The following is a 27,443-nucleotide window of genomic DNA, read 5'->3' on the forward strand; positions in this document are numbered from 1 at the left end:
TAATGATTTTTCTCCAACTAGAATGTCATATCTTTCACTGCACTACCACAAAAAAAAAAAGTCAGACTGTGGTATAAAGGAAATAAAAGGAAATTTTAATCTTCTGGCAGGAAAATACATACTGAAAAAAAAATACCTCTCCTCTCTGAAAGAATGCAAGTTCACCACTACACCCTTCCACACTAAAACACTTTATATATTCAGTGCTTGCCTGAATAAGTTTCAAGGAAAGACTTCTATAAACCATTAAGAAAAACTTATGTCAGTTTGAAGGGATGTACAGTGATAAAATAGTTCAAAATAGAGGAAAAATTGAGAGTAATACCAAATAAACAGATACGGTCCTGAAGGAATTCTAGTCGAAATTGAAGAATACTTTCATCATGCATGATGAAAGTAGATGAGAAGAGAAAGAGGCAAAGGTGACAAAAATGTTCTTTGGTTTTTAGTTGGTTAAGACTGGTAGATTACTTACTTTGTATACAAAAGTAAACACAGCATACTTTAGGAATCTATCTGAAGATACAAATTGGGTACTTAATATAATTTTTAATCAAGGATTAAGGCTTACGTCCACAAGTCAGAGCGAAACAAAAACAATTCTCACATAAAACCAGAATGAGAAAATTAATGTTGTAATATGTGTTGAAAAATTAGTGATTGTTGGGTCAATTTTGCAAGTCAAATAACCAGAAATACCTTCTTGGCAGTTTGAGTTGACAAGGGTTCCCTGTACTAATCAAATACTTTCTATAGTTATTTATCCAAGAATTTACCATCCTACCTGTGTACAAAAATAAATGTTAAAATAAAACATGCATACCCCTACTTATTTTAGTATTCATTCTATTTATGTAAGACCTCAAGTTTATACTTACTATGCGAAATCTAAATATAAAATCTTTTTGAGCATAAGAGCACTTATCATATAAAGCAGTATTTTCCTATTTGTGATACTTGAAGCTGATCATGACCAGTGTTCCAAGTGTAGTTCAACAGCATTTATAAATTAAATCTACTTCTCTCTAGATATAAAATAATTACAAAATGCAACAGAGCAAAAGTACATTAAATACTCAGTACAAACAATCTGTGCACAATTTGGTGCCAAACCATCAAAAAGTAGAATACCTATCACTATTGAGAAACTAACACTTTGACTCAGTAAACCACTCTAAGTTGCTTGAATATAACTGTTGCCTATTAATGAAGTTACCAGACTCAAAAGAAGATACATGCACATATTTTTTTAAAAAATTAATTCAAATTGTTGATTAAATGTATTAGCTTAAGGTATCACTACCACATGTGTCAACGGCAGTAAGCCTTGGCAATGCATACACAACTTTGGCTGTCTCCACAGTGTTCACAGAATCTCAGACCTTATGGATCATCCAGTTCCAACTCCCCTGCCTTCACCAGGGACACCTTCCACTAGACCAGATACTCAAAGCTGCATCCAACCTAACCCTGAACACTTTCAGGTATAAGGCATTTACAACTTTGCTGAGGAACATGTAGCAGTGCCTCACCACCCACACAGTGAAGAATTTCTTTCTAATAACTAACCTAAATCATAGAACCATAAGGACCTATAAGGGTCATTGAGACCAGCTCTAGGCTCTGCACAGTACTCCCCAATAATTACACCATGTGCCCAAGAGAATTGTCCAAAAACTTCCTGAAGTCTGGCAGACTTGCTGCTGTGATCACTTCCCTGGAGAGCCCGTGGCAGTGTCCAACCATCCTCTGGTTGAAGAAACTTTTTCTAATATCCAATCTAAACCTTCTCTTTAATGCCATATATAATCTGAGCCTCCTCTGGCACAACTTGAGATCATTTCCTCTTGTCCTCTTACTTGACACTTGGCAGAAGAAGTTGGCCTCTACCTCACTACAACCTCCTTTCATGTAGTTGTAGAGAGTCATGAGGTCTCCCCTGAGCCTCCTCTTCTCCAAATTACAACAGCTCCAGATCCCTCAGCCTAATGGTGCTCCAGCCCTCTGATTTCCCTGTAGCCCTCCTCTGGACCTAATTCAAAATGGTCCACATCCTTCTTATGATGGGGGCCTCAGAGCTGGATGCAGGACTTCAGGTGGGGTCTTGTGACAGTAGAGGGGGAGAATCACCTCCTTACCCTGATGGCCACACTCCTCTGGATGCAGCCCACAAAAAAAATGGCTTTCTGGGCTGCAAATGCACATTAACAGGTCATGTCCAGCATCTCATCTGCTGATCCCTCAAGACCCCTTCTTCAGGGCTGCTCTCAATCCATTCTCCATTCAGCCTGTGTCCATGTTTGGGAAGGCCCTAACCCACATGTAGGACCTTGCACTTTGCTTTGTTGCCCCCATGAGGTTTGCACTGGCCCAGCTCTCAAGCCTGTGCAGGTCCCTCTGGATGCCATCCCTTCCCTCCAGCGTGTCGACTGCCCCGCATGGCCTGGTGCTGCCAGTGACCTCACTGAGGGTGTCCTTGATCCCACTGTCCATGCTGCCAACAGAGAAGTTAACGTGTGCTGGTCCCAGTATCAACCCCTGAAGAATGCCACTCGTCACTGATCTCCATGTGTTCATAGAGCAGTTGACTGGTCATCTTTTTAAGTAGAACCATCCAGACAATTCCTTATCCACTGGTAGTCCATCCATCCAATCCATGTCTCCCCAGTTTAGAGATGAAGATGTTGTGTTGGACAGTACCAAATGCTTTGGAAAAGTCCAGGTAGATGACTTCACTCTCATCCCTCAGTCACAGAAGGCCACCAAATTGGTCTAGCAAAATTTCCCCTTGGTGAAGTTATGTTGGCTGTCACCAATGACTTCCTTATTTCCCATGTGCCCCAGCACATTTTCCAGGAGTATTCAATCAATGATCTTCCTGAGCACAGAGGTGAGACTGACTAGCCTATAGTTCTCCAGATATTTTCTTTTTTCTTTTTTTAAAAATGAGGTTTATATTTCCCCTTTTCAGTCACTGAAAACTTAACTGAGCTGTCATGGTTTCAAAAATACAATGAACAGTGGCTGAGCCATTTTCTCCACCAGTTCCCTCATAACAGCTGGATACATCCCAGAAGGTCCCATGGACTCATGCACCTTTAGGTTCCTTAAATGGTCTCAAACCTTATCTTCTCCTAGCCAGTACATCTACATTCTATAGTGATAGCCACTGATATTTATAGCCAGACATATACAATTCTATATTGCCTTCTGCAATTCAAGGAGTGTTAGCTCGAGGACTTGCCAGTTAAGACTAAGCAAAAAAATAATTGAGTACTTTGGCCTTCTCCATGTCCCAGGTAGCCAAGTCTCCTGCTTCCTTCTGGAGAGGACTCACATTTTCCCTAGTTTTGCTTTTATCATTGACATACTGAGAGAAGTTTCCGTTGTTGCCTTTGATAGCCCTCAGCAAGTTTAATTCTATCTGAGCTTTGACTTTCCTAATCTGACCCCTGCCTGCTCACACAATCTCTCTGAATTCCTCCCAGGCTACTTTTCCCCATCTCCACCCTTTGCATGCTTACATTTTTGTGTCCGAATTTGCCCAGTAACTCCTTGTTCATTTTTGAGACCTCCTGGCACTTCTGTCTGACTTCTTCTTTGTTAGGATGCTTCTGACCTAGAGGAGATGAACCCTTGAATATTGACCAGATTTCTTGGGCCCCTCTTGTCTGTGCAAGTCTTTATCCCACAGTACTCTACCACTGTGTTGTCCCTTCAACAGCTCTCTGAGTGGCTGAGGTCTCCATGAGGACCAGTGTTTGGGAACATAAAGCTGCTCCTATCTGTCTACAGAGGGCCTCACCCATTTGGTCTTCCTGTCCAGACCCCCACTATAATATCACATGCTCTCCCTTTAATCCTTATCTCTGTAAACTCACAGTTGGACCTCCATCAATCATAAGGCAGGGGCTCTGTGCACTCCAACTGACATAGAAGACCCTCTGCTTGTCTCCTCTGTCTGTCTTTGTGAAACAGCCCCTATCATTCCATTCCAACACTCAGTCATAGGAGTCCTCCCACAACATGGCATGCACAGGGCTCCATTTTGTTTACTTTTCACGCTGCATGCATTAGTACAGAGGTACTTAAAATAGGTCCTGATGAAGGATGAAGCCAACTTACTGGCTTTGTGCTGCTCTTCACATGATATCATTCTGACCTCTGGTCGCTCTCCAAGCTCTGGGCATCTCTTGCTGGCCCCGGGATCAAAGTGGTAGGAGCAGAATGAATTGAGGTTTCTTTCCTCCAGCAACATTTGCCGAAAGCCCTCTTCACCATCTTAGCAAGCCTATGACTGAAGATGCTCTTCTCCCTCTCTCTTAAAGATCGACCCCATCAGTCTGCCAGAGACCAGATGTCATGGACTGCTTCCATAGAGATTTGAAATACTATATAGCGCATATTAATAGTTTAAATTAGGAGTATCTACAATTTGGCATAAGTGCATGTTTGGATGTTTAATGAATGACTAGTGATTTAAGAATGACACTCGATTATGCAGTATTAGAAGAGATTTTTTTATTCACAGTAGATAATATTGTTATTGCTGTCCTGCATTAGATTGATGAGAAGCCATACAGCAAAGAAAGGCCAAATCAGAAATTCAAAGATTTACAAGTCTAGAAATCACTACAAGAATTGTTGCAACTGTGGAGTTGCAACACTTGGAATACTCCCACTGCCACAATTCCACTTATAATAGGTCAGTGACAGTAATAAAAGAGAAAAATAATGGTAGGAGGAACTAGAATATAGTGTATGAAAGAGTAAATCTACACAAGACTTGCTAGTCATTTTATGTGTTTACAATTGCACGTTTAATTCTTTATTTTGTGAGATCACTTCTTTTCCACAGGCTGTGACAACATAAATGGTTTGACCAGAATTTTAGTTAGTTCTCAGTGTTATCTCAGTCTTCGTATTCCAGCAACCATCTTTTCGAGAGTTAACTTTACATAATAAAGACTGTATAGCACATGTCTTACACTTATTTCATACTAATGGCCATAAAACATGTATCTTTAGAAAAGTAGAAATGCCAGTCAAGGAAATAACTAGGAATGCATATTCACAAAGAACTGGGAATGCAACATAGGCAGTAATTTAATTCTGAATACACCACCTGTAAACGAATGTGGTTTCTTATTTTCTGTATCAAATATCTCATTCATTAAAATATTTGAGCTGAAAACAAAAGAGTTTGATTTTATATGAGTTTAAAGAAAAAAATGTATTTCTTCTTTAGCAAATCTGATTTCAAAATCAGCTTCAGTACCAATTAGCCCTGCACATGTGGTTAGTATAGCAATTACAAAATATTAAAGTACAGAATTTTAACTGCAGATTTTTACTATACCATCCAGGTTGGTCAGAATTTTAACAGCTATTAAAGTTACATTTCATCATACACTATGAAAGTGAAACAGAACAGTTACAATTGCAAACATGAAATGTAACTTTTTTCTTTACTTGAAATGATTCTGTAATATCCTCTGCTCCTGCCTATTCACACCTGCTCTTTGAAAAGAACTAGAAAACTTCCAGGCACTTGCCTTGAAGTGTCACTTCTTTGCTGTAGATTCACTGAGAGCAAGCAAGCAGGAGGAAAGACAAAAATTACCAAAAACCCCACTAAGTAGTGCTAATCACTTTGGAAAGTAAACTTAACACATTGAATGTACTTAAAAATTAGTCAGGAAGTTTATAAAATTAATTTAATACAGAAATGGGTAACCCTTCAGAGAAAATACCACATCTAATTTTAAAAAGGTTGAGACATTCATGCACATTACTTCATTATTTCACTGCAATATTTCTCAGAAAGTTTTAAGCAGCATGGAACAGACAATGCTCAGTTTAGTTTTTACTTTACTATTTGCATAATTAAAATGAAATAGCCATAAACTCAAATTGAAATCTTATCCAGATCCTACTAAAATAATGGGTATGTTGTAAATGACCTCAAAGCCTAAAGAATCATGTCCTTCATTAGAAAGATTGGAGTAAATTATCAGAAATTAGAGACTAGTGAATATGAAAATGAAATAGATCTGATGTTGCCACTAAAAGAACGAATTTACAACCAGTGTCCTAGTTAAAACCACATTTTTAATGTATTATACATAACCAATCTAATAAAAGATATCTGTAAACTTGAACTAAATACTCCAGACTCATGTTTAAAATGTGAAGAAAACATGAAATTGTAGTATATATATATTCCTGTGCAGCAAGAGACAGAATTTATGCAACAGATCACAAACAAAATCCAAAATTGGTAAAAATCCAGGAAATAAACTGGCCTAATATGTTTTTCTGGATTGTTAAGAATGAGGGAAAAAAAATACTCACTGGCAAATGTATTATTCTGCCAGTCATTGTAGGCTATGAAAATAATAACATACCCAAGAGAAGGAAAAAACATAGAAGAAGGTAAATATTCTATTTAAGACTACTAATAAAACTTTAAAATTATATCTTTTTAAACAAGTGCATATATTTTATAAAAATTTTTAAAAAGAAAGCAAAATACAACATTTCAAACTGCTAGAAAGCCCTTTGTCAGATATCTGGCCAAGCAGTAACTGAGTGTTCTAGCAGATATCCCAAACTATTACCACCAAACATTTCCTGGAAAAACTATAATTTGGATAGTTTTATGACCCTTTGTGCAACTCAGAAGGTGAATGCCTGGAGAAAAAAAAAGCCGGGGCGGGGGGGGGAGGGGGGGGCAGGGCAGGAATACAGCATAAAAAAAGTATTTTTCACTGTTTTTTCTTCTTTCTCTGCTAAGTCTAGTATACGAATAGAAAAAATTGTTTACAAACTACAGAAGACATTAACACACCATTACTATCAACAGCATATGCAGCTTGGCATTTTATAGGTTTATCCTGATGCATTTTCAATTGCCAGAAATTTCATTGCCACATTTAGAGGAAGACTTTGACTGGGGCAGTTATGAGTTGCTCATCCGGTGTGCTGGTAGATATTCTCAAATGTTCCAATTCAGAAAATCATCAGGTGTGTAACCAGCTCCCCTCAGTGAGCACATCTTAAGATAAATTTGTGGGATTACACCCAAAATTTCTGTCTCTCCTATTTCAGATGAGATAGGTGAACATTATTTTTATTCAGTCTTTTTATTTGGTGCCATTTATTTTAAACAGTTTAACAACAACAACAAACAAAAAACAAAACAAACAAAAAAAAATACTTCAAGTCAGAGCATGAAAATCTGAGTTTAACTCCACAACATTGGTCACTCTTCTGGATTTGGTATTAAATAAAGCACATTTTGAACACATTTTGTCCATCTGGAATGGATTAGGCAAACTGTGGTAAAACTTATACCTTTTCCATCTTTTCACCCTCACAGACTAAACTTTTATAAACTAAATCAGAATACACATGTTGTAACTAACCAGCTGTACACTAAGAGTCAACTAATGGCATCAGAAATCAAAAACAACAGCCCTTTTATTAATTAGAAAACATTCCACTCATACGTTGTGCTTGTTAATTAGTTATAAATAACCAGCTGGTTGACATTTGCCATGCAATAATCAATTTTTCAGATTCACATTCTAGCTACTTTATTGTTCAACATAAGTTCCCTCAAATCCCACGGAGTCTATTTGATTCCCTTCAGCTACAAAATATAGGAATAAAGTTTAAAGACAATTTTACCCACATCTATCCCTCAAAAAACATCAAACAAACAAACAAGCACTCACAAAAAAAAATTCTCAGCCACGTGTGGACACCTGAACAATATTTCCAACCTTATTCTGTTAACATGAGGTGCAGGAATAAAAAAACCCGCACAAGTTTATAACTGTCACAGAAAGAGGAACTACATAAAATGCCAAGGGATTTTATTATTTTCCAACTACTTCCTGTTTTCTTCTATTGCCCGTTTTATCTACTGATTTCTGCCATGTCACAGCCTGTAGACTCACACCTCACAAAAAGACAGAAAATGGGTAACAGAGAATTCTTCACTGAGATCTTTGAGTAGGTTTCCCCCCACATAGAATGCACAGCACTTGCAATATTGGAACATGGCTCTAGACCCAGATTTACCTAAAGAGAATAATCTAAACACAGATTACAGTTGTTATGCTGCATGTCTCATTCACAATTTTTCTTTTATCAGTCTATCATCATTCCAAAGAATATGCCTTAGCAGAGACAGCAAAAACCCCTAACACTTTTTGACACAGAACAACATAAAATGCCTCTCTTTCCTTAGTCTGCTGAGCAAAGCCCTAGTAGACTTCAATTTTGTTTGGGTTTTTTTCCCCCAAATACATCATTTTGAATATGCAGGTACATTTTTTCCTCTTAAACCCCTTCAATTCCCTGAAATCAAAGATACATGGGAATTCAGTGGTACTATCTGGAAAGCTGACTCCTTATATTTTATATATCTGCAGAGGTAGACACTAAGGGCAATATATGCCTTTCTCCTTTTCAAACTTCTCCCTCAATCTTGCACATGTCAATGGGCATTGTTATGATTTTTGCACAAAAGTCAAATAAGAAAACTGTGTCTCCTGTCAGGGGCTTAAATTCATCTCAAGGAACTCCAGCAGAAAAAGCTAAAAGGCTACACAAAAAACAAGGGCGAAAACTGCTTAATGGACTTCAGAGTCATGTAAATAAGAAACAAGACACAGAATTACTGCTTGAAATTGGAGCTCTTCTTACAAACAAAGGAACTAGCCACAGGATGAGGATCCAAGACAACAGAAATGCTTTGCATCTACGGATTTATTGGACAAAGCTAGGAAACTGTGCTAATGGAGCTGCATAAGAGTACCTTGTATAAAAGAGGAATCTTGCAACAACTTAAGAAGCCCAGAAGAAAAGTGGAAAATGCCTCAGAAAAGAAGCGTAACAACCTTGGACATGCAGGAGTAAAGGAATCTGCAGAGTCCTGACTGGTTGGCCTCACCTTGCTACCAAATGCCTTAACTAGTACAGAACCTGATAGGGGAATGTTATTTGCTATTACAGATTAATATTAAACTTACTATTACAGATTAAAAATATATTACTAACCTATAGGCAACTGACATGCAAAAGGGAAAGAGTATTAATTAAACAAATTTTCATTTAGAACTGCTATCTGGACAATGCAATTACAAAACTGCAGCCTAAAAACTCTAATGTTATTAAAAAAAATAAAGGTATGATTGTGGTCACTTCTACAAAGGTATGCAAAATGAAACAAGAAACCTTTTGATCCTCTTGAGCATCTACAGCAATTTCAGAAACATTTCTGTTCTTAGATTATGAACCACAAAAATTACAGGAGTTTAGAATTGTTGCCATTTAAGTATATTTTCTGTGTCCTAAGAAAAGGCAGCAGCACCAGCCTGCATGTTGGATGCATCTCACAGGCAAATCAAAGTGCTCCTTACCCATAAGGGCACATGAATGAGGAAACAACTGATTGAAGCATTGTGAAATTAATCTTATGCATATACAATAAACATAAATCAATTCTGTAAAATTCTTTCCTTGAAAGACCCAAGAAATCAACCACATAACAAACAATGCTAATGTCTCCCATATGGGCTTCAATAGTGTTGCTAGAGAAATGCTGCATACTAATACTGGTGTTAATGCCAACAGCAGCCACTTAGCAATATACCTACTTAATTAGTTACAAGTACAGTGGTACCCAGCAAAAATACCAGTGTCTATTAAGAAAGAGCTCATTCACTGTCTCACAATATTAACATATACAAACAAACTTAAGACCCAGACAAATAGGAAAAAATATACCATCTGGGGTACTGAGCATTTTTACTGTCATCAGTACAACCTGCAAATCAAGGTGTATTTGAATTAATCAATTATCAAAATTGATATTATATCAATTATTAGCTTATATCAAAATGAAAACATCTTAAGCTCTGATTCTTTATTCAATCAAATAAGGATCCTTCCAACAGAGTACATCAGTTCAGTGGGACTGTGGAATTAATTGCTGCTAAAGCAGTAAACCACTTGTGAACTTAATTCAAGTGGATTTCAAACCAAGTAAAAGATTTTTGTATTTCAAGGTATTTTAAGTCAAGAATTTCAGAAGGTGTATCTACATAAAACTACACAGGTTTTATGTAGATACACCTAAAAAGCTTTCAGTCTTAAAATTAATTCTAGTAAGTTTTCTGCAAGGAATGTTCCCATAGAAGCACCCAAGATGCAAAGAGATCTTAATGTTTTTGTCAAATATACTGAATTTGTTTTCCTTTCAAAACATAAAACAAACTCATGGTGTGTGAACTACCAACAGTAGATAACATTTCATTCAACAATTTTTGAGAAGTACTGTTCCCGTAAGTGAGTGAGGTTTCAAATGTTTTTCTGTTTAAAACAATTGCATTTCACTGACTAGATTCTGTCCCTTTAGAAATACACACCTCAACTGTACCCCGAAACCTTCCTTTCTATGGCCCATCCAGTATGCCTTTTTATTGATCTACTAAGGCACCAGGAGGCAAAGCAATCTTCCATCTCAGCAGCAAAACACTCCACTGCTGCAATGGCCACACATAATTTGGATAAACAACTCTTTAGTACCTGGATGAATCAAACTAGCCCTCTTGAGCTACAGAGAAATGCAGCACTAGAGAACACTTCCAGTATAAAGGAAAAACAAAAGGCCTTTTAAAAAATGTTTCACCTTCTCAATCCTGATACAGTGTAACCAAGAATCCAACCTTCTGGCCTTTATTGTTCTGTGCAGGTACATAGGAAAAGGAATGGTTCTGTTCATAATGTTAACAAAGGTGTTCTTAAGGAATACCACAATTCCTACTTCCTGATCTTTATGATCAAGAGAAGGAAGCCACAGATTGAAAGGGAAGGAGAAGGATAAAAAATATAAGCAAAAATAAAATAATACCTGTACACTATAGCTCTTAAGTTTTGTGGGTTTGAAATCTATGGAGACCCTATATCTTAAAGAGTTACTGAATAAACAAAAAGAGGAAGCAGCCTACCAAGGAAGGCTAAAAGAAAACCAAACCACCAAATAAGGACTAACTTCAAAAAGGCAAAATGATACCTCTACACTGGAGTGGGATGCACAAGCCTCAAAATTTACACTGGCTTTTAAAATTAATTATCTGACATTGTGCTAAAAAACAAAATTATCACATAATGATGCAAGAATACAGGAACCAAACTCAAGAGCTCTTTCTTTATCTAAGGATTTGAGATTAGACATCCATACAAGTTTTTCTCCTATTTTTATTATTTTGTAGTACAAAATAATTTTAAGGATTCCCTAGGATTATGTAAAATTTTCACCAAAAAGAAGGGCAACATTGCCTTAACAGCATTACACCAATAATCAGCCTCACATTCAAATCTGTCTGCTTAGTATTTCACTTTTACTTGCCTCCAAGAACTGACCTTGGACAATTTCAGGATAAAACACTGAAATTTGACACCTAAATATATTTTCTTACTGGAAAAAATGTAGGTGATATACAATATGAAGTCTTACTTAGACCAGTCTCTGGCCTGTGTATTTTTAATTAGCAAACAATAAGTTTTCTGCAATTTCCTACCCAGTTAGCAGACTGCAGGGTGGCTGCAGGACCATGACCAGATAGGCCCATAGACCAGGAATACCAAACTCAGGCAGGCTCTTGTCTAAAGATTGGTGGCTTAGTAGGCATGGCAATGACTCTGTGGGACTTAAGAGATCAGCTTGACATACCTCCACTCTAGTGAGGCTACCTTGTTTTAGCATAGAGCTTATTTAGGATACAAAAGTCAGTCTGCATTCGTCAAGCAGATACTCCTAGAGAATGTGCAGCCTTAATACTGTTTTTCTCAGATCAGACCATGACATCATTGAAAGCAACATGAAGGGATAGCAAAGAAAAGCTGAAGTGAAGACTCATTTTCCTTTGCCCCACATTTCAGATAAAGACTAATGTAGTTACAAACTTAAATACTTAGCCAGGACTCAGTAATATATTCAAATACATCAATACTTACCAAAAAATCTGGTTTTAATCAACACAAAACTATTCATAATGTTGAACTGAAACTTTCCTACTTTCCATAAAATAGAAGTACACACAATGAGCAAAAAATTGATTCCAGTGTCAAAGTCAATAAAAATGTAATTGCTCCGTACAAAGCAGAGCAGCATCAGTGGGACAGGTTCAGGAAACTGATTTCAAAATACTATTGGAGTGGCTAAAAGGTATCCTAATTTTTGGTAGTATAGGCCCAATCTCCTTTGGATAGACATGGTTATTAAAGACCTGTCCAGTACATTATGAGTTTAAAGGACCACAGCTATATCCTTCTCTTTCACATATAATGCCTTAAATCTGGTTCATCAATTGAAAGATAGACAAGAGAATGAAAACAAGTATATCAACATTTCAGTAATAAATTTAGAATTATTAAAGTTAGTGGATTTACATTTCTATATGAATATAAATTTGTCCTTACTCATTCCAACCACAAAAAGAATTATCAATTCTTCACATAACCTGATTCATTTTATTAGCAACAGCCAGGATATCCAGCAGTTTCTGTAAAAGCTGGATTCAGCCACTCAAATTGATTAGCGCAGCCCTTGTGATTATTTTAAGGATTTACAATTATTATATAAATAAATGAATAGAAGCATTTTGGTGTGAAACATTTATAACTGAAACTTTATAAAGGTAAGTATTACTAGCCTGCAGACACAACACTGAGGCACTTTCTTCATTTAAAATACAGGTATATTCTTAGAGGTATAAACTTCTTAGAAGAAAACTAGGAATCTATAAAATTCTTACATCCCTTTTAAAAGACAGTGTACACATGCTACATACTGCGATAATTATAGCCCCCATAATGAAAAACTAAAATGAGTCCTCAATATTTATTGGTTTTTTGATGAAAAAATGTAATTTTGAACAGCTATTACTCATATTCTCTCAAAAATCACTCCTTTTAGAGTTAAGAGGCCTGCAAGTTAACACTGGCTTGAGTTTTCGTCTGAAAATACAGAACTATTTGGAGCTACACTGGAATATCCCATTGGAACACCCTATCACCTAAGGGAAGGCAGTACAGAATACACAGTAATCAAACACATTAAAGCACAGCTGTGAAGGAAAACAACTGTGATTTGTAATGCCAGAATACCACCAACAAAGTGTCAGGTTATTCAGCCATAGCAATAAAAATATAGAGTTGCCAATACAACTTATGCATATGTACATTGAGGAGCTTCAACAGACACAACCATACCACCCAAGGATTACACTTTTTCACTTGTCTAAATAACACCAATGAAAATTTAATGTGCAGCAAAGCTGCAATCACATATAACGCTTCAAAAGTCCTAGTCAAGGAACTACTTACAGGCACAAAACTGATAATAAACAAAAGTATTTGTGAAAAATTAAGACCTTAGAATGCAACTATTTTATTTTTCATTGCATTCAATTTTTTTGTATTAGGGTTTAATTTTTTTTTACACTTCTTAAAATCTAAAATTTTTCTGAGTTACTCTAGCATTTAAGCACTCTGATTTTTACTATGTACTATTTAAGACCATACATAATTATATGTGAAATATTAATAAAAATACATGCAAGTGATTCACTAGCTTCTATTTCCTCTCAAAAATAAAAAGATTTGTTTGTTATGCAAAACAAAACCAAGAAGAAACACTACCTCCCTCAGGAAAAAAATAAACTTCCACAAATTTTATGCAAAATTATACAAAAGATGCATTATTTTAATCAGTATTTAAATTTTTCTGCAGTGAATGCAATTATTCCAAAATAGGTTACATACAAAGTAGTACAGAATTTGTCCTGGAAAGCAGAAATCATAATACAAAGACCCTAAACAAAATTAGAGCTGATGCACCTACTGCAACTTAAATGAAACACAAAAGAATAAATAGTATCCTTAAATAAGAGTGAGACTCATCTTCTATTAAAGTATTAAAATATTAAAGTATTAAAGTACAATTGTCTACACCAAACTGCAAAGGGACTGACACAAATGCTTTTATCAGGATCACAAGATTACAGTACAGGTTATGTTGAATTTATCACAGCAACAGCGAAATAGAAGCTAACAAATGGGCACATATGCAGGCTTTGAAACTACCTATTAAAATTGTCAGTTCTCATCTTAATTAAGCATAATAAATCAAACCAGCTACAAAGCAGAGTCTCATATTGCTGGAATCTGCAAGAACCTGTTTTCAGAGAAATACTATTACACTAGTTGAAGTTCTGGCTTGAAATTCTTACAAAAACACTTTACATGTTTAACAGTACATTTTTCATTCTGTTTTGTTCTCTGTGATCTTATGAATTATTTTCAAATATTAAAGTATAAAATGTTCAATATGATCCATCTTTTCTACTGTAATACTTTGTATTGGCAATTATGAAGTGAAAATAACAGCAGAAGCAAGAGATTTGCAGATCTTTTCTAAATTCTTAATCTAAATATTAATAATCTGATATATTTAAGACAAGCCATCTGTTAATCTTCCTCCTTTTAAGGTTACCTACCAAATACATTATTTTGCAACTAGCCTCTAGACATATATGTGCTAAGAACAAGAAAGCTACAAGAAATAAAATAAACACAATACTTATAATGACCATACCTAGTAATAAGAACCGCATTATCATGGTGGGCAATCCCATTTTCTGGAATGGTGTTTCCATCACTTTGGTGGGAGAGAATGGATTTCTGCCACTTACAGAAGCTATCGAGGGACTTGTCTGCATGGTGGTTTATCTCCAAGTTTGGCTGCAATACAACATGCATACCAGAAATGTTCCAAACAAATTACTAAGGTCAGTTATTAAGCCTTTTGAAAACTAAAATGGGACTATAATTAGAAGCAGTGGTTTCTAGGAATAAAATCTTCCTGCCAAATTTTATTTCTGTAAAATCTGACCCCAAGTTCAGCTGTGTACTGCTGAACCATCATTCTTTCTACTCCAACTTTAATAATAATTTTGTCAATACAGAAAAAAAAAATCAAAATACAGTTCTAAAAATAAAGCTGACATCCCCTAAGGTGTAATAATCGTCACCTGAAGTAAGAATACATCTTTGAGGTGATACATGAAGAATATTCCTTTGAACTGCTTCATCTTGATTAAAGTAGTGAAAAATTACATGATAGGTTTTGTATTCAGAGGCAGCCACTTCAAGCTATAACTAAATAACTCTACATTATGCAATAATGTAATTTGTATTTCACAGGTATAAAGCTTAGCACAACAGCTCTTACCTGATCTTCAGTGAGGACAATCAAACGTGTCACTATAATATTCACAACGTTTCCTAGGCTGGAATCACGATAAAGTTTGGCAACCTGACCTCCAGAAAATAAGAAAAGGCAAAAGTCAGACAAGAAACACTACTTGCTTCCTAAATGGTTAAAAATTAACCCAATTTCTTCATGTAGTTCCAGAATGTAAAGTACCATTATCACCTATATACAAGTTATTTTTTGACCAAAAAATGACCATTCAGTTAAAAAAATACCTTCTTGAGTCACACTTTTCAGTTGAAACCGTTTATACCTTGTTTCATAATTTATCCAGCACAAGCATTTAGTGTTGCTGTAAGCAAAATAATCTGTATAATCTGAATGTATTTATTTGAATTCAAAATTAAAGACAATAATTTAAATGTGATCACAACATACTTATTGACATTTTCCCAAAATCCTAAGATTTCCAGTATTTAAACTATTCATCTCTGCAAGTTAGTAATTATATTAAAGCATTATTCATGGCAATAAATAAACACTTGACAAGTTCATTATCATTTCAGTACATACGTATTGATAGGAACACAGAGAAGGATGAAACTTACAATATTCATTACACTCAAAATGTAGTGTTCAATGTCTTTGCGACCATGGTATCCCACCATCATTTTGTCTGCTACTACCAGCGTTTCCACAAACCGCTCAAGGCTTACAGATCTCTTCTGTCGACTATGACTACTTAGTGTGCCATTGACTGGAAGTGAAGCTGGAAAAGCAGAGGCATCATTCATCCACCCAGGTTTTTTGCTTCTCGTGAGGTCTTCTAGGAACCAAAACAATTAAATACTTGAGAGGGAGTCACTAGTAAAACTCATTCACATGCAGCTGGCTTATGTTGAGATTGCCATCTCCTCGGTTCCAGCAAATAAGTCTTTATTGAGGCAAAGAAAAATTAAATTTCTTTATTTTCTAAATTATTTTAAACTAACTTATGTTATTAAAAGCCAACTTTGAGCACCAATAATCTCAACTCTGCTCAAATTTGAATTAGGATGATAAAGCAACAATCCTCTCTTAATAAATCTGACTTTGCACACTCATGTTACTATTAAAGATTAGTTATAATTAACCACAAGAACACATCAGAATTTTAAGGAGAACAAGACAGCTGTAACCTCTGAAAAAAAATACTAGAAACCAAAAATTCAAAATTAATGTAAAAGTTATCAAAATTTACTGAGTAATAAAACGTGCTCATAAAACACTAAAAAGCTTTTCCCCTCCTGCAAAAATCTGTAATTTTTAGGCAATTAGCTTTACATGCCTAAAATGAATAAATTTTCTCTTCAGTAAGTTATCAGATTATATTTTATCTACCTTGCAAATTAACTGTAATAGAAAATTTTAAATGGTCTGACATGGGATAATTGCTGTAGTTACTTCAACACAAATTTCAGTTCAAATATGTTGATTCTCATTTGGCTTTCAGGTAAATATATAGAAAAATATTTCTTGTGTGCAAGAAATAAATTATTAAAAATCCAAAGAGCTGTAATTATCAGCAAAACAAACATTACAAGATGACTTTGAATTCTAATTCCTGTCCTCAGGCCAAAATTGAATCCATCCTTCCCTACAAAGGAAGGGAAGGATGCATTCAATTTTTTGACTTATTTTAGTGTACATTATATTTCCATAAGAGTTAACAAATATCTCAAGCTAAAGTTTAGCAAAGTATATTGTTAGTCTGGTTTTATCTAAGTAGGATTTCAAAATATCTACATTATTCTCATATACAGATGAGCACAAGAACATTAAGAGATACATTTATAGCTGTCTGAATAGGACTGCTCAAATGAGCAATTTTCTTGCATCATTACTTCTACTAAAACAGGGTCAGCTAAGGATGAGTAGGGATAGAACCAGTAGCTCCCATAAAAAAACCAATGCTTTATGCAAGTCAGCTAAGCACATTGATTTCAAAGAGAAAAACTACACCACAAAGTATGTATGCTCAGGTCAAAACAAGGAATACAAACCTTCAGCATTTCCACTGTTGCAGTGTTTCATAATTTTTGAGGCTACGGTATTGGCTCTAAAAGGCACATATTTTAGAATAGTCAAAAAATTTAAGTAAACCTGGTAGTTATAAAAATACCAGTAGCAAAATTGTCCTATAATTCATTCTAAAAAAATCCTGTACAAAGTATTAAAGCCTGGTTTGGATCATAGAATCACTACTAAGCTTTCTCCTGTTTTTCACCTCTATTCTAGAAAAGTCAAAGATGCTTAAATTGTTCAAAAATTTTCACTTCACTGAAACAGTGAGATGAAATGTCTTAGAAATGTCTGTAATTTTCTCTGACAGATACTATACTATTTTTTTTTTTAATTCATTCTTTTTCAAATAAGAAATGCTGATGGTTCCTGATGCTCTGGGAGTAAAAGATGTATTTTAGAAAGTACTGCTTCCACATTGACTCAAAATTTTCCTCAAAATGCAAACTATTCAAAACATTTAAAAACTACTGATTTCAAGTATAAAACTTTCAGAGGGGAAAAGAAAAAATATTATTTTGGAATCGTCTTCACACTATCTTTCAAACAAAGGTGTCAGAGGACTCCATAAGAACAACCATATCTCATTTCCTTATCAGATGAGAAGCTTAAGGCTTCAGCTAATCTCAAAATTATATAAATGCTAAAATATATATCAATAAATAAAGATATACAATTTATTTGGTGGAAATAGCTACATGGCAACTTACAAAATTCTTTAACTATATTCATAAGTTAAAAAAAGAAAAATTAAATTCCATTAACATTGAACATAATTATAAGGAAGTAAGAAAAGGGGAAAAAATGGAAAAATAAAGGAAAAAAATGCACAGAAAAATAATCCCAAAATAATTATTGCAGAAGTGTGAAATTAGGTTTTAAACTGCAACTGAAAAGAAATCCAAATCCATGTCAACATGGAGTTCACAAGTACTGTACACAAGTTTTCCTAAGTCAGTCATCCAAGATATTGGGTAGTGGTCAAAGTAAAAAGAAAGAAGCAAAAATAGAAAAATATCTTAAAATGGAATAGCAAGCTTGTTACGTTAAAGGCAACTATGATAATATTTCGAAGCAAAACATTATGCTGCTTTTTCTAAATGTTTTAGCATCATTATTTCATGCATTTAGCAAGCTTTTATTCCATTTTAGAATATACCAACTGTGAAGTCTGAAACAAATTAAATCACTACATAAATAAAAAAATAGAACTATCCAGAAATAATCTGCCACTCTGCAGCTTTCATATGTCAATTTTTATTGTTTCTGAATGTGATACAAATACAGCATTTTGCAAGATAATCCAGTGGTCTCAAACCCCATTGAAGCAATTGGAATTTGGCTGTGGAAAACTTCTTATCAAGGCCTTAGTGATTTCAGCTGTATTTAATAAAATATAATTAACTGGTGACAATACATACATGAAACAAAAATGCAACATTTTATATTTTGAACATTTTAAATGCTTAAAATCCAATTTAAATTATGAAAATGTATCCTGTGCTTTCATCTGATTCTCCATGCCTCTCTGATTGTCCTCTTGTATTAGCTACCATAATTCTACCATTGTCTATGAAGTAGGCCATCACTTACTGATCCAAATCAATTCTGATGATACTTTCACCAAATTCTGAGCTCCACTTTCTATTCCATTATTGTCATTTTTCTCAGAAAGCTCAGAAACAAGCTCCCCTTGTCTCTATCAACATTTCAAAATCCTGACTATTTCCATGATGGAGAAAAGGTGCAAAATAAACTAGGTTACAGTAGGGGAAACTTGACAAACAATGAATAGTGGCACAGTTTCTCAAGCAGACTCCTCCCTACATAGAATACTAGGAAAAAAGTTCTGCAGGTAAAGTTAAAATCAGTCTCCAGACAAAAGAAATCATATGCTGCTAAAAGGTAGTTACAGCTTTGTTACATTTGCATTTTAAACCACAAAATTGGAATGTTCAAAACTTCCAAACCCAGTCAAATTACCTAAACATCACTGAATACCTGGCTTTAATCCTTGTATGTGAAAGCTGCAGAACTGAAAATTAATATTTGATTTTATTTTTTAGCTATTATTTTTTTTTGGTATTTCAGGATGCTTTGTATGCCATTTCCCTTTAAGATAAAGCTGCAACAATGGCCAGAAAATGAGTTTAAAAGGCTTTGGTACCCATAAGGGTAAAACAGAATGTCATCTGGAAAAGCAAGACCTTGCAGTCTTGGCAGAGAGTGAATTTTTTTAGACATTTTAATGGAGTGGAAATAGTATACAGAACAACATGAAAAGGAGAAACTCAGATATGAATGAGCATCATAATATTCTCAGGCTTGTAAAAAGCGGTGCTTCAGTACTTCAGTAATTAAGGACTTCAGGCTATGAAAGCTCAGGGAATGCACAGGAGCTTCCAAGAAAAAAGGTATCATTAGTTATACTAAGTAATAAATGCTAAATATTGTATCATATTTTACAAAAAATGCATGCAAGATGTATAGCTCTGATCAACCTGCTCTCCGTGTGACAGAAACCACCAGAATAACAACCTGACAAATGTAGCTGCCTCTGCTTCATGGCTCGGAGTAGAATGACTTCTAAGCATTACCCTAGAAGACAAGATCCAACAAGGCCAATATCCTTTCTTTTTGTAGGGATATAATAATGGGAAAAATGACATGTCCCTACATTTCAAATCCTTCCACTTATTTCAAGCAGCTTAAGTGACAGCTCTCCCAGCAATATGAACATATACCAGTACCCTAATTTTACGATCAGTTAGCAGGCATTTCAGAGATTTGTTTTGCAATATTATAAGCATGTATATTGAATAATACTCTCAAACTAAAACAGAAGTGACACACATGAAGTCTGACATTCCATAAGCACAATTAACTGAAACACTCAAGAAAAAGCTATCTCCCAAGAATGGGATCTTGCAGACAATCTGTACTGTAAGCTTAGACAGCTGATGCTGCTAAACATTATAAACTCCAAGGGGAGCTAAAATAAATCACATCAATGAACAATGATATTATTTTATTTTACTGTCAGTCTGCCCCCATGCACTGAATCTCATAGAATGCAACTGCTTAGGACTGAACTTTTAAGAATAAGCTATTACTGAAATATAAACAATTTACAAGGTTAGAACATTTTTCTAGCATGTTAAAAAATTACTTTTGTGCTCTAAAAAAACTTGTCAGATTTACTGCATGCTGTCTTGAAGAAGTCAGTTTTCAGTTTAATCAAGGGTTATGTCAGAGTACTTGAAACATATATCTGTAGAGGTTAAAACTACTTTACAAAGAAAATATCTCCCCATCAAAACCATATAATCCTCCCCATAAGGCACAGGTAAATCACATACTTGACTATAATGGAATAATGTCAACAAACTGGACCAAAAAACAGCACCAAAACCCTATAAACCTCCATAAACAATAATAGACACAGTTCCAAATGTATTGATAATCATAATGCTGTATCAAGTTTCTTCAATGAGAATGAACACATACTAAACACTGAGCTGTAATATGTAGTCATTCAAGCACGCTTTTCTGTTGGGAAATGAAGTACATTTATACACATTTTGAGGAAGCCTGCACTCATTTCTACCACTGTACACAACATAGGCATAAAACAAGACTTACTCCTGCTATCTTAGTTTTTTAAATACACTATATTCTCAATCTGAAAAAAAAGAAAAATCAAACCTACTTTTCAACAAGACATTACATCACCCAGAAAGAAGATTCTCATACCAACATCCTTCCCTACGTCTTAAATGTGAAACAAGAAAGATATTAAAATGCATCTCAAGTTACCATTTTTTAAAAGGAATAACACTCATTCTTGTTTACCTGATACTCCACAGTGACTGTGATCATAGAGGTGCTGCTGGTGCATGGTAGATTTTTTGTATATAACATGAGGTTGACCATTCTCGTAATTATAGTTACTAGAATCTTCTGTTATATTTCTTAAAGGCTCAATAAAATACTCATCATCTTCTGTAGCAATGACTCCATGCTTAAAGAAGTAAATAAGAAAACAAAAGCTTACAATAGACAATATGAAACTACTATCACAAAACTTAACTTTAGAAAACATTCTCTGTGAAGAAATTCACAGCTAGAAGCTAACACATAAAACAGTGTATGAGCCAGCTCTTGTCTGCTGATTTAGTATGAGCAAAGTAGGTGCCTATAAACAATACAGTGAGAAAAAATAAAACTATCATTGTCCTATTTGTCGAGAACTTTCAGGTTTTGTTGGTAGATGCAGTTAAAAAAGCAAGAGATATTCTCAGAATATTACAAATCATTTGTACACAGGGATGTTCTGAAATGACATGATTCATTATCCACTAAAAATTACACCAAGCCAAAATGGCCTTGCTCTAATGCAGGTCCAATATCCCTGTGATGCCACACTGCTGAATGCTTAAAGCCAAATACTTCATCAAAGACAAACACCATGAAGGATCAATTTTGGAACACATGCTTAAAGAAAGCATTTTTATTTTAAATCCAGACACAATCCCAAAACTAAGCTATTTAATAGAAATCAAATTATTTATATTAAGTTACTCTGTCTACAAAGCATTTATTCCATAAAAACTGCTGCCATAAATCTAGTAAACAAGAGTTATTGCAGACTGTACACTAGATCTCATTCTCCATAACAAATGAATATTTCTTTTCCTCATACTGCAGTGCAGAATAGTAGATATTCTATTCTCATAACTTTCACATTTGTGAACTCAGCTTCTTCCAAACAGGAAGTGGTTTATGGAAGAAAGGGGAGATTTCGGGCCAAGTATGCAATTTCCTGAACCTTCAGCAATTAAAACTGAACTTTAGCAGAAAATCCAGGTTTTGGATCATTTCAGATATGGAAATATTGGGGAATAAGCCCTGACATACTTCTACACCAATGTTTTCTAAATAACAAATTCTGATACTCCTATGTAGAAAATTATGAATGTACAAACTTTCTACACAGGGAAGAGCTATTCATCATACAGAAGCCTGGAAGCAGGAACTGCTAAATTCATAACCTGACTTGATGAATCACAAATTTCTACCACATCTTTAATCTGTAAAACATGTACTACACATGAATCTTTTTTAAGACCTCTATGATGAGTCATAAGACCACTTGCTCTGTATCTGCTCTAAAAATCATAAAGCTGTTCTCAAAGATCAGAATTTGTCTTTGTACTCTTGGTCAAAGCTCTTGTCCTGCCACTGTTTTGTACATAAAATGCCTACTGTTCCTTCACTTCTGAAACAACATTATAAAACTTACAAAATAAAAATCCTATGTAATATGTCAGAAACAAGTGTTTTCCAAAGAGAACTCTATTATAAATGGTGAAAATATATGTATGAACCGACTGCAGCTTTCAATTATTCATTCCTTACATTGTGAATGCAAAAATAAGTGCTCCTCTTCAGTGGTATTTTTCACTACTAACTCAATTATTAACTCAGAAGGTAACATCAGGGTCTAAATTCACCTGGAAAATGCCAGTATCAAATTCCTCTTACAATGCCTTCTTGTAACGTGAAGTCTAAGATTTTACTAAAAAATAAATCATTTACTGGTATACTGCTGCTTAAACAGTATTGAAAATATAAACCAAATTGTAACTGGGCTTGCCAGATGTGCAGAAAGAACCTTGACAGTTTGGACTGCATCCAGTCTGCATGTCAGACATCTGGGTTCAAGTGAATCCTGAGCCATTGTAAGCTCTGGTATTATGTTCCCACAGGAAGAGAGTCCTGCAGAGTGGTTCTGGCCAACACCATCAGGCTGTCTGCTTCATGCCAGGCCTGAGAAGACAGAGGTACCATCCAATCTGTGGCACCATCTCAGAGTGGGTCCTAACTTAAATTCCTCCAGAACATACATTCTTCTTGTCTGTACTCAAGGCTAGCCATGTTTGTAAGTCTAAGCAGAAATGAGATAATTATATCAGATACTGAAACTGATAATTATAAGTGGCAAGATTACCTCAGCAGAACTAAGTTAATTCAGATATCATAAACACTTAATTGCAGCATTAATTCTCTATACAAATTGCATACTTGCTCCTGCAAATAACTAAAGAACATCTGCAAACAATGGCCACAGTTCCTTCAGGTGTCAGCAGTAAGGACAGCATCACCACTTCTTCCAATGCGTAGCTAATATCTGATCTCATTTTCCCAAATGCTATGGTACTTACGAAAATACATTCTAATAAGGCTTAGTTAAGGAACTGCAAATAAATTTTAACATAGATCTACAAGCAGGTAGTGAAAGCATGTGTGGTCAGTTGCTACAGCCAGATGAGTGATTCAATTAGCACTGGAAACACAATGACTCTGCATAGGCAAATATGCATTTATGCATCTACCAATTCCAGGCTTATACTTCCATAATTTAACACTGGAAGAACAAAATTGTTCTTCCAGTGCTAAATTGATGCAAATGGTCTTGATGAATTGCAGCGACTCAACTGTGAAATGACTGATTTTTAAGAAGAACTTTGAATACTGCAACTAAAAAGTACCTTGGTGATGGCCAGCATATATTCTAGGTTTCAAAAATCCATGTGGCTACAGATACTCACATTGTTTATGTATTCAGCAATATCTGAATTAATACATAGTGGGAAATATATATCCAACCAACATTCTAAATACCAGCCTTCATTTATAATACACTATCTGAAGAAAACAAAACTTCAGTTGAAAAAGGAGTTTGAAATAATGCCCATTTAACACATTAAAATGAATTAATTTTCATTTTCTTTTTAAGTGTTGCTATTGTATTTTAACAGTTCATAAGTTAAACTTCTGCTCCAAAGCATCAGAAATATCATTAAGACATAAGAATGACCAGAAAAGGTTTTGACATAATACCATGGATATAAGAAACAAGCTGAATGTACCAAGTATGTTACTACAAGGAACATTCCCAAGATTATTATCTAAAACAGATTGTTTGAGGTTCCATGTTATCCAATCCCACTACAGACTGCCAATTCATGCTAACATATACAAGGTCTGGTTCCAGCATTTTGACATGCTCAGACAAATCTGTGAATCCACATGGAGTTCCCCTGAATTTGTGAAAAAGAATCTTTTTCTGTCAGACTGTCCAGCCAGGGCCTTAACCTCCTTCAGATGGGGGACATCCATCAGTTGCAAAAACAAACTGAATTAGGGGGGACAAGTAAGCACATGCCTTTTCCACACAGCAGTTTCACAATTTTTCCATGCCTTGAATCTTTTTAGGCTTTATGCTTTATCCATCTTTAATATAAAGTACTAGTAATGGAAACTTCTGAAAACAAGTCAGTGTTGTTCAGTATGTCAACAGCTGGCTATACACTATGATTTTATGATCGAGGAAAAAGATTGCATTAACTTACTGTGCTCTCAAAGATGAAAAAAAAAGTGATCTGGCCTGAGAGAGTGCATCATGGAATCTAACAAAAACTTAAAACCTTAAAACTAGGATAGGAACAGCTTGTATATCATTTTCTGAATACTGATGTACTGCAAAAACATATGAGTATCAAAGATATCCCTAAAGACACTGATAAAGAATTATTTCACATGCAGTTAAAAATACCATATTGTATGTCAATTATTATCTATAAAAGTAGATGTATTGTTTAGAGTAAAAATGGTTTTCAAATTAACTAACTCTCACAAAAAATATTAGTAATTTATAAATATATGTATTTAGGAAAACATGAAGCAAACATTAAGTCTTCCAGCAAAATAATTCCCCACTGAAAAAGTAAGCTTATTCTCTTAAGCCACAGACACCTACCTGTGCCTTCTTTATCATTTCTGTTTGGATGGAGATAACTGTGCTGTCCAGCACGAACACTATGCAATGCATGAACTTCACATATATGGAAATACTGCATGTTTTACATTAACCATTTAATGTAAAACCATTTACTTGGGACCAGAGTAGCCTCAAAATAGTTCCTAATACTGAACTTTTCAGCCCAAAATTGGAAAATTTTCTATCACGCAAAACTTGTTAGAGCACTCAGTTAAGAGCTTTGACACCTGGCAGAGGACAAAGGTGAGTCAAAATGCAAAGTTTGGGTTTTGCTTGATGCCATTAGTGAAGGCTCCAGAACTTCGCTGACATTTGCTCCTCCCAGAGTCAGTCAAACTCCTTTCCCCTGAGGTGAAGTTCCTCTCTCTTCAGCTAGCCTACCACCATTTCTTTTCATCTTTCCTTCAGAAAGAAATCATCAGCTTAGAAAATGTCTCAGTCTGGTTGTCTTGTACCCAACATCCAAAGTCCCTAAAATGCTGCTCACTGTAGGCTCTTTCATGATACACCCAACCTGCAATCCACCCGCAAGTTAGCATCCACTACAGTAAACATGAGTTTGGAAGCCAGCAAGCCTGTGGACAAGACCTTCAATTTCCTCACATGAATGCTCACTGGATTATAGAGCTTTACTCGCAACTTCAGACAATTTATAGCATAATCAGGGGCCAGCAGATGGATGCTGCTGGACTGAAACTTCAATAACTAGCAGCCTGTAATTCTAGGGCACTTGGTAAAGAGAAATATAGAGGGAGAGGCTGAAACAAGAAACAGAGATAGGAAAATCAACTGATTGCTTGTCAGTTTTATTATAATGAAACACATTTATCTCAATGTAAGTGTTCTTCAAAGACATACAACATATGTTATTTAAATCATGTTCTTACATAACCACTTACATAACCACTCTGAATAACTAATAAGAATAATTCAAGACATTCAATAAGGGAAAAAAATTTGACCTATTTGTCAACAGTGAAACCTAACAGGGCAACCGGAGTAAATATATTGCATACATTTTATTTGTGAGCAACACTCACTATTAAATATTACAGCCTATTAAATATTATTTACTACCTGCTTCAGAATTAAACTTACAATGACTAGCTTTAATACAGATGTCAATCAAGGACTATTAGACTATGATTAGCAATCACAGACCAGCAATCAAACTGGAAAATACAACAAATCCCTTAAGTACAATGCATTCTGAGCTATTGCTAACTTTAAAACAAGTAATATCATCTTCAATATTCACTGCCAGTTGCTTTATTAAACATGTTCTAATCAGCAACTGTATAACAAAACATTCATTAGTAGGAATCTTAATTTAAAAATAACTTTGTGATGCATTTATCTCAATGGAGTGGTGACTCCCATACACTGTGCTTTGGAAGGCACTGCCAACACTGAAGTGTTCCCATACAGCAAAGGATGGTACCAAGTTAAGACTACTGCTGCACCCTCTGCAGGATTCATGCCTCTGAGACAGAGCCATGTGTCACCCTGCTGATGTTTCTGGAGCAACACAGGAGCCTCACATGCTTGTGACCAAATCTTCCTGAGAGATGCAATGCACAACTGATACATGAAGTCCCAAGTAAAGAGGCATGATCATGAAGATTTTGTGTGCCCAAAGACTAGATTAAAACTGCCTTAACACCTGAAAGACACACATAAGGACTGACAACAATCACAGCCACTGATGATGATTTAACTGGGAAACACTCTACACAGAAGTTAACTTACAAATACAAAGTTAAAATACTGACACCTGAAACCACAAGCAGCCTCTCTCCAAGCAAAATGGACAGCCTAAGGGCAAAGGAAAAACACGCTAAATGTCACCTCAGAGTGTCAGGCACAGAACAAAAAAAAAAAGATTCTGCTTCCTTATGACATCTTCCATGCTTTTTAGAAGAAAAAAGAAGTGACATAAGGATCAACAGATGGGAAAAGATGATAGAAAAATACAGACTATTTTGTGCTTCATCCCTCTTTTATTTTCCTAACATGAAAGGAAAAGAGTCAGCTATGGCAAGGGCAGGAGTTCTTGGCTCACTCCCCTAGCCAAGGTAAAAGAGGAACTGAAGTGGGATCACCATGGAATTTACTGCAGTCTCCAAGGGGACCAACTAGTCTGTGCATCAATTAGCATGAAGTAATTAGCATAAAAAGGTTTGCAGCCTCTTTTAAATAATGAGTCCTGAAAGAAGGGACTTTGTCTCCATCATATTTTTAGCTGAAAAG

The 27,443-nt window shown here is 35.3% G+C and overlaps 1 protein-coding gene across 9 annotated transcripts in view; it reads right to left on the minus strand.

The window, feature by feature from the left end:
- ADAMTS6 (ADAM metallopeptidase with thrombospondin type 1 motif 6) overlaps positions 1-27,443 on the minus strand; it is a 149,221-nt gene that overhangs the window by 109,459 nt on the left and 12,319 nt on the right. For 7 of the 9 annotated variants that reach the window (XR_014951592.1, XM_085567738.1, XM_085567741.1 and 4 more), the window contains 4 exons: positions 21,203-21,371; positions 15,898-16,115; positions 15,308-15,391; positions 14,672-14,817 (listed from right to left, as the gene is read on the minus strand). Coding sequence is in view for 8 of the 9 variants with exons in the window: in XM_085567738.1 (XP_085423864.1) it covers positions 14,672-14,817; positions 15,308-15,391; positions 15,898-16,115; positions 21,203-21,371 (617 nt within the window). In the remaining variant the exon portion in view is untranslated. Of the gene's footprint in view, positions 1-14,671; positions 14,818-15,307; positions 15,392-15,897; positions 16,139-21,202; positions 21,372-27,443 lie in introns of those variants that run through there. The other 2 variants (XM_085567739.1, XM_085567743.1) reach the window with 2 other exon arrangements.

The sequence above is a fragment of the Lonchura striata genome, chromosome Z (assembly GCF_050655825.1).
Source record: "Lonchura striata isolate lonStrDom1 chromosome Z, ASM5065582v1, whole genome shotgun sequence".
Lineage (NCBI taxonomy): Eukaryota > Metazoa > Chordata > Aves > Passeriformes > Estrildidae > Lonchura > Lonchura striata.